Source organism: Urocampus carinirostris, chromosome 7 (genome assembly GCF_059441175.1).
Source record: "Urocampus carinirostris isolate Australia breed hairy pipefish chromosome 7, RoL_Ucar_1.0, whole genome shotgun sequence".
NCBI classification, from domain to species: domain Eukaryota; kingdom Metazoa; phylum Chordata; class Actinopteri; order Syngnathiformes; family Syngnathidae; genus Urocampus; species Urocampus carinirostris.
In genome coordinates this window covers 22,278,328-22,285,240 of record NC_142355.1, presented here as the reverse complement: position 1 = coordinate 22,285,240, position 6,913 = coordinate 22,278,328, and the positions used below count along the sequence as shown (strand labels likewise).

The 6,913-nt window shown below is 40.0% G+C and overlaps 1 protein-coding gene across 1 annotated transcript in view; it reads left to right on the top strand.

Annotated features, from left to right (window-relative positions):
- The first annotated feature begins 475 nt into the window (after positions 1–475).
- Positions 476–6,913, top strand: part of man2c1 (mannosidase, alpha, class 2C, member 1) — a 22,346-nt gene continuing 15,908 nt past the window's right edge. The window contains exons 1-12 of the mRNA XM_088340174.1: positions 476–648; positions 723–848; positions 936–1,059; positions 1,432–1,502; positions 1,573–1,750; positions 1,824–2,013; positions 4,940–5,046; positions 5,128–5,238; positions 5,354–5,446; positions 5,515–5,631; positions 5,698–5,793; positions 5,867–6,012. Coding sequence (XP_088196300.1) covers positions 548–648; positions 723–848; positions 936–1,059; positions 1,432–1,502; positions 1,573–1,750; positions 1,824–2,013; positions 4,940–5,046; positions 5,128–5,238; positions 5,354–5,446; positions 5,515–5,631; positions 5,698–5,793; positions 5,867–6,012 — 1,460 coding nt within the window. The 5' untranslated portion in view covers positions 476–547. The remainder of the gene's footprint in view (positions 649–722; positions 849–935; positions 1,060–1,431; positions 1,503–1,572; positions 1,751–1,823; positions 2,014–4,939; positions 5,047–5,127; positions 5,239–5,353; positions 5,447–5,514; positions 5,632–5,697; positions 5,794–5,866; positions 6,013–6,913) is intronic.

The following is a 6,913-nucleotide window of genomic DNA, read 5'->3' as shown; positions in this document are numbered from 1 at the left end:
CTGTGGCTAGGACCTTGACCCAGCCTTTTGGCTGGGAGCAAGTGTCTCAGCCTCTCGGCTTCATAGTGTATTATGATTTGACCGATAAGGGATAATGAATAAATGATAAGGAATATAGAACAATAAACCTCTACAAAACCCTACACTGCCAAACGCGTTTATGAAACCAACAAAAAACCTATACAGGTTTCTCTGGTGTTGTTTAAACGTCTCACTGTGGTGCTCCTTCACTCCCTGAAACCAGACTATTTTCGGCGAGGATGTTTTCAGCCTGTGGTTTCAGTCTGTCCAGTAGGACCTACAACATAACTGTACCTGCATGGCCGAAAAGACTGACGGTACTGTGGTTGAAGAAAAATTGGAGATCCCCTTTCTTTGGTAGCATAATTACTAGAAAACTGTGAAATACTGTCATCTAGCGATATTAAGTGTATATTACAACAACGCTCTCAATTCTACTTCCGGATCACGTTGAAGCTATCTGACTGTATTCGTGTTTAGGATTTGAATTTTCAGACTTTAACACGTTCAAATCTATTTTTCTGCTATGCAACACCAACCTGTGCTAAAGAACCGGCGCACGCTTTTGGAGCGAGCCGAGAAGTTTGTTTCTGATGTTTACTTCACAGACTGCAACCTGCGAGGAAGGTAAAACAAATGATAGATAATACACGTTTTATCCTTCTGATGCATGCATACAATTGTCATTCGCTTTCGTGCAGGCTGTATGGAGACTCTCACCCTTTGGAATCTCTCAGCTCGTTTATGTCCTCCAAACGCATAACATTTTTAGAAGCAAAAACGCAGAACTTTACCACCTATAAAGTTGGTGACAGTTTTGGACCAACGTCAGTACATTCTCACCTTACTATCATATTATGAAAATAGTTTCTGGTGTGGTAAACACAGAAGAACTATTTCAAAATGTGTTTTAGGTGGTGGACATGTTGGTTTAAGGTAGTCCTTAAAGCTCCCCTGAGCTGGAAAGGAAAAGAGGTCCACCTGCTTTGGGAAAGTGATGGAGAGGCGATGATTTGGAGAGATGGGAAGCCAGTTCAGGTAAGGTTTGCACAGTACAAGTAGTTTTGCCTTGGACAGATAGGTCGAGTTCCCACCCATATGGAGCAATCATTGTTTTGTCCCCACCAATATTATGTGATTACCGGTACTTTAAAAAAAGCCAACTCCCCATTAATGCCAAAACCAAACCTACGCCTTTGGCTCAGGGGTCACCAACCTGTTCTGTAGATCATTGACATGATCATTGTCTTTAAATACAACATGAATTCTGCAAAAATAGTTGTAAATGTATTTATTTATTCATTTTTAATATTTTTTTTATTTCTCACACACAATATGCGACAACAAAAAAGCTCTCGGATTCACGAAAGGTTTGTGACCCCTGCAGTAGCTTTCATTGCTCATTTACAGGGTCTGACTAAAGAAGGTGAAAAGACAAGCTACATCATTTCTGATTGTCTCACAGAGGAGGAGGCACACAGGTTCCTTGTATATATTTGCCAATAAATAAATGTAAATCATTTAAGTTTAATTTTTCTACTCTTCTTTTAGGGTGACGGTGTATGTGGAGCTGGCCTGTAATGGCCTGTTCGGAGCCGGTCAAGGGTCCATGATTGCAGCTCCAGATCCCAACAGGACTTTCTCTGTGCAGAGGGCAGAGCTTGTTGTGTTTAATAGAGATGTCCGGGAACTGCTGACTGATTTTGAAATGCTGATTGACGTTGTTAAGGTACACTCAAGTCTTGCAAAGTATAGCTCGGCAAAATAAGTTGAAAAATTATTAGAATCTCTGTTTTTCTTAGGAACTGGGTGAAAATGAGCAGCGGAGCTTCCAAGCGCTATTCACCGTAAATGAAATGGTTAACGTGAGCAAACCGACTGATCCCAGTTCTTTCTGCAAAGCGCACGATCTAGCTCACAAGTTCTTCAGCCAACGCAACGGCCAAAGCCAACATACCGTACATGCCATGGGCCACTGCCACATTGACTCAGGTTTCATATATGTATCACCTTTACTGCAATCTCAGACGATATGTCACATTTTTTTGTACAATCCATCACGCTCAAGCCTGGGTGAATTATCTCTTTAAAAAATGACGTACCTAAATTGTTTTAAGTCAAATTCAATTTTGTAATACTGTAATCTTAGCTATAAATGTGACTTAAAAGGACAGTGCGAAATAAATTGAAAAATAATTTTATATATATATATATATATATATATATATATATATATATATACTGGACTGTCTCAGAAAATTAGAATATTGTGATAAAGTTCTTTATTTTCTGTAATGCAATTAAAAAAACAAAAATGTCATACATTCTGGATTCATTACACATCAACTGAACTATTTCAAGCCTTTTATTATTTGAATATTGCTGATTTTGGCTTACAGCTGAAAAAAACTCAAAAATCCTATCTCAAAATATTAGAATACTTCCTCAGACCAAGTAAAAAAAATAATTTTATAACAGCAAAACTAAATCAAACATTTGAAAATGTCCATTGATGCACTCAGTACTTGGTTGGGAATCCTTTTGCAGGGATTACTGCATCAATCCGGCGTGGCATGGAGGCAATCAGCCTGTGGCATTGCTGAGGTGTTATTGATGCCCAGGATGCTTCGATAGCGGCCTTCAGCTCATTTGCATTTGTAGGTCTGGTGTCTTTCATCTTCTTCTTAACTATACCCCACAAATTCTCGATGGGGTTCAGGTCAGGGGAATTAGCAGGCCAATCAAGGACAGTGATGCCATGGTCAGTGCACCAGTTACTGGTGGTTTTGGCACTGTGGACAGGTGCCAGATCATGCTGGAAAATGAAATCCTCATCTCCATAGAGCTTTTCAGCAGATGGAAGCATGTAGTGCTCTAAAATCTCTTGGTACACAGTTGCATTTACTCTGGACTTGATGAAACACAGTGGACCAACACCAGCAGCTGACATGGCTCCCCAAACCATTGCTGACTGTGGGAACTTCACACTGGATTTCAAGCAACTTGGATTTTGCTCTTCTCCAGCCTTTCTCCAGACTCTGGCGCCTTGACTTCCAAATGAAATGCAAAACTTGCTTTCGTCTGAAAAGAGGACTTTGGACCATTCTGCAACTGTCCAGTGCTTCTTCTCCATAGCCCAAGTCAGACGCTTCTTCCGTTGTCTTGAGTTCAGAAGTGGCTTGACCATGGGAATACGGCTATTGTAGCCCATTTCCCGGACACGTCTGTGAACTGTTGCTTTTGATACCTGGACTCCAGCTTCAGCCCACTGTCTTTGAAGCTCCCTCAAATTCTGGAAGCGGCTCTTCTTCACAATTTTGTTAAGGCTGCGGTCATCTCTCTTGGTTGTGCAGCGTTTCCGGCCACATTTTTCCCTTCCAACAGACTTTTTGTGGATATGCTTTGAAACTGCACTCTGTGAACAGCCTGCTCTTTGAGAAATTTCTTTTTGTGTCTTACCCTCCTGATGGAGGGTATCAATGATGGTCCTCTGGACAGCAGTCAGATCAGCAGTGATTTAGTTTACTGAACCAAGCTGAGTGTTTTTAAGGCTCAGGAAACCCTCGCAAGGTGTTTCGAGTTAATTAGATGATTCAGGTGATTAGTTGAATAGCCTACTTGTATACTTTTTCATGATATTCTAATATTTTGAGATAGGATTTTTGAGTTTTCTTAAGCTGTAAGCCAAATTCAGCAATATTAAAATAATAAAAGGCTTGAAATAGTTCAGTTGATGTGTAATGAATCCAGAATGTATGACATTTTTGTTTTTTTAATTGCATTACAGAAAATAAAGAACTTTATCACAATATTCTAATTTTCCGAGACAGTCCAGTATATATATAAGGAAAGAAAGAATTCAATGTGCTTCCAACTATTAGCTGTTGTTGCGAATTTTAGCCTCCTTGGGGCACTGTAGTGCCGTGCATTCTTATTAAAATTGACGCAAATGAAAGATGAAAGATTGTGATTGAAATCTGTAAAAACCTTTTTTTTCTTAAATTGAAAACTACTTTGTTCCATTGAGTTGTTTTACCTTACCCAAACCCATGTTTTCCCACAGATTTTGTGTGTGATTATTTTTTATTTAAAGATAGAAAACTACTAACGTAAAGGCTAATTTCCGGTTAGCATTTGACATGGGCCCTCCATTAGCATTTGCATATGGCTAGCGATGTAATGAAAACAAAACATTTTGTTCATATTTATATTCACAGTGTACGTAATTCCCCTTTTATACCATTAGTTTAACAGTTAAATCTAACAATTATCATTTACAGCTTGAAAAATTCGGAATTACAGTGATTTGCACATAGTGTTAAACAACAAACCTGACGTATTATTGGCAGTCAGGAACTTTATAAACCCACAAAGATACTATAAAGTTAAAATCAAAATCTAGAAAAGCGTAGACTACGCGGTAAGTATAAATAACTATCCATCCATTATCAGCACGCTTATCCTCAGTAGGGGCGCAGGGGTTCTGGAGCCCATCCCAACTATCTTCGGGCAGTGGCCAGGGGACACCCTGAACTGGTTGCCAGCTAGTCGCAGGGATCAGAGCCAGGGACAGACAAATCAACCTCATTCACACCTAGGGACATTTCGGAGCGGCCAAATAACCTCAAGCAAGCACAGGGAAGAACATGCAAACTCCACACAGGAAGGTTCGATCTCATGACTTTAGAACTGTGCCACACACGTGCTAACAACTGCGCGGCCCTAAATAATTATAATCATATATAATTACTATTTCTTTTAATGACTACTATTCTCATTGCATTTAAAACACACAAAATGTAAATATATATAGGGTTACTCTCCTCATATTGCACATTTTGAGTTGTTACTCTTAGGTCATAAAACAAATTAGCCAAGTTTGTATTCTTTTATTTAGTCCATTTGACTGTATTTACAGCGTGGCTTTGGCCTTACGAAGAAACCATTCGCAAATGTGGTCGAAGTTGGGTGACCACCATCCGTCTCATGGAAAAGAATCCGGACTTTGTGTTTACTTGTTCTCAGGTAATCCTCTGCAACAATTATTTCTCCTGATCTGTTTGTCTGCACTGAATTAGTTCAAGTTTTCCACCTGCTCTCAAACAGGCCCAGCAGTTTGAGTGGGTCAAGAACTGGTACCCAGGACTGTTCTCGGAGATTCAACATTACGTCAAGACAGGACAGTTTATCCCAGTCGGGGGCACCTGGGTGGAGATGGTGAAATCCTTTTTTTTTTTTTTTTTTTTTTTTTTTTTTTTTTTTTTTTTTTTTAAATTATGATTATTTCCCATGATGCCTTTTATGAAAGATGTAATTGTGTGTTGTGTTTCAGGATGGCAATCTCCCTTCAGGAGAATCCATGGTGCGGCAGTTCCTGGAGGGTCAGCGTTTTTTTGAGCAAGAATTTGGGAAAACTTGCAAAGAGGTTCAAACACTGAGCTTCCGTTTTAGAGCTTTGGTCCCGTTCTCATGACTTTTCTCTCCCTGTTCCAGTTCTGGCTTCCAGATACTTTCGGCTACTCAGCTCAACTGCCTCAGATAATGCAGGGTTGTGGAATTCAGAATTTTTTAACGCAGAAACTCAGCTGGAATCTCGTCAATACTTTCCCTGTAAGCTGAAGCTTGACTCTTACTGTTTAGAGGAAAAACTAATATTCATTTTTCTGTTCATAAAAGCACAGCACCTTTTTCTGGGAAGCCCTCGATGGCTCCAAAGTCTTGACTCACTTCCCACCTGGAAATAGCTACGAGATGAAGGGCAAAGTTGAAGACGTGAGTGTAACTTTATTTTAGCCTGGGAATAAATATTTACTTAACTTTTCTTTCTTCTTTTTTCTGTCCGCAGCTTGTTAAAACCGTTAAGCAAAACAAGGACAAAGGCCGGGCCAACCATAGCGCCGTTTTGTTTGGATTTGGCGACGGAGGCGGCGGTCCCACGCAGTTGATGCTGGATCGACTCACACGTGTCCAGGACACAGATGGACTTCCAAAGTTAGTCCCTTTTCCTGGACATGAATCAGCAGTGGGGTGAAACAACCCCACCCATTAATCAAGTCACTTTTTGTTTCTTACGCAACAGGATATTGTTCATTTGTTGACAAAATTAAGTATTTTTCTTCTGATTTTACTGTATTTTTGACCTCAAAACATTTAAATACCCAGCTGCTTATCCTCACGAGAGTTGCTGGGGTGATGGAGCCCATCCCAGCCGACTTCGGCTCGTAGGCAGGGGACACCTTGGACTGGTTGCCGGCCAATCACAAGGCACACAGAACCAGACAACCATTCACTCACACACGCAATCCTAGGGATAATTTTGACTTGCCAATTGACCTGCAATACATGTTTTTTACAAGGGAAGAATACTGAATGACTGAAGAAAACATACAAAAGCATGGGGAGAAAATGCAAACTCCACAGAAGGCCATTCGTTGGAATTGAACCCAGGACCTCTGAACTGCTAAGCATTCATCGTTGACACCGTTTTAGAAGTGATTATGGTAAAAACAAATCCTTTCTAGGTAAAGCCATCTGGCATGGGACAAACGTGCTCACAGTACGTGATAATTTCTAATTTTACTGGGAAAAAATTATTTTAAAATGGATAATAATCTTTTAAAGAAGTACTCTGTTATATTTGACCACCAGATGAGTCTTTGTTGTGTTGTGAAACTGAAAACGATTCCCACAAAAGCACAAGGAAGAATACAAACTACGGAGACTCAAAGTGACCAAACCGCTTCATTTTTCTTCTCATTTTTTTGACCAGCATTTCACAAGGTTTTCGGTGTTATGGGGTACCCTTAGCAGCAAGATGTCGGAATATTATGTCAGCTCCCTCTAAGTGAGCCTCGTGTTAGGGAAAATAAATATAAATGTCTTGACCCACAAG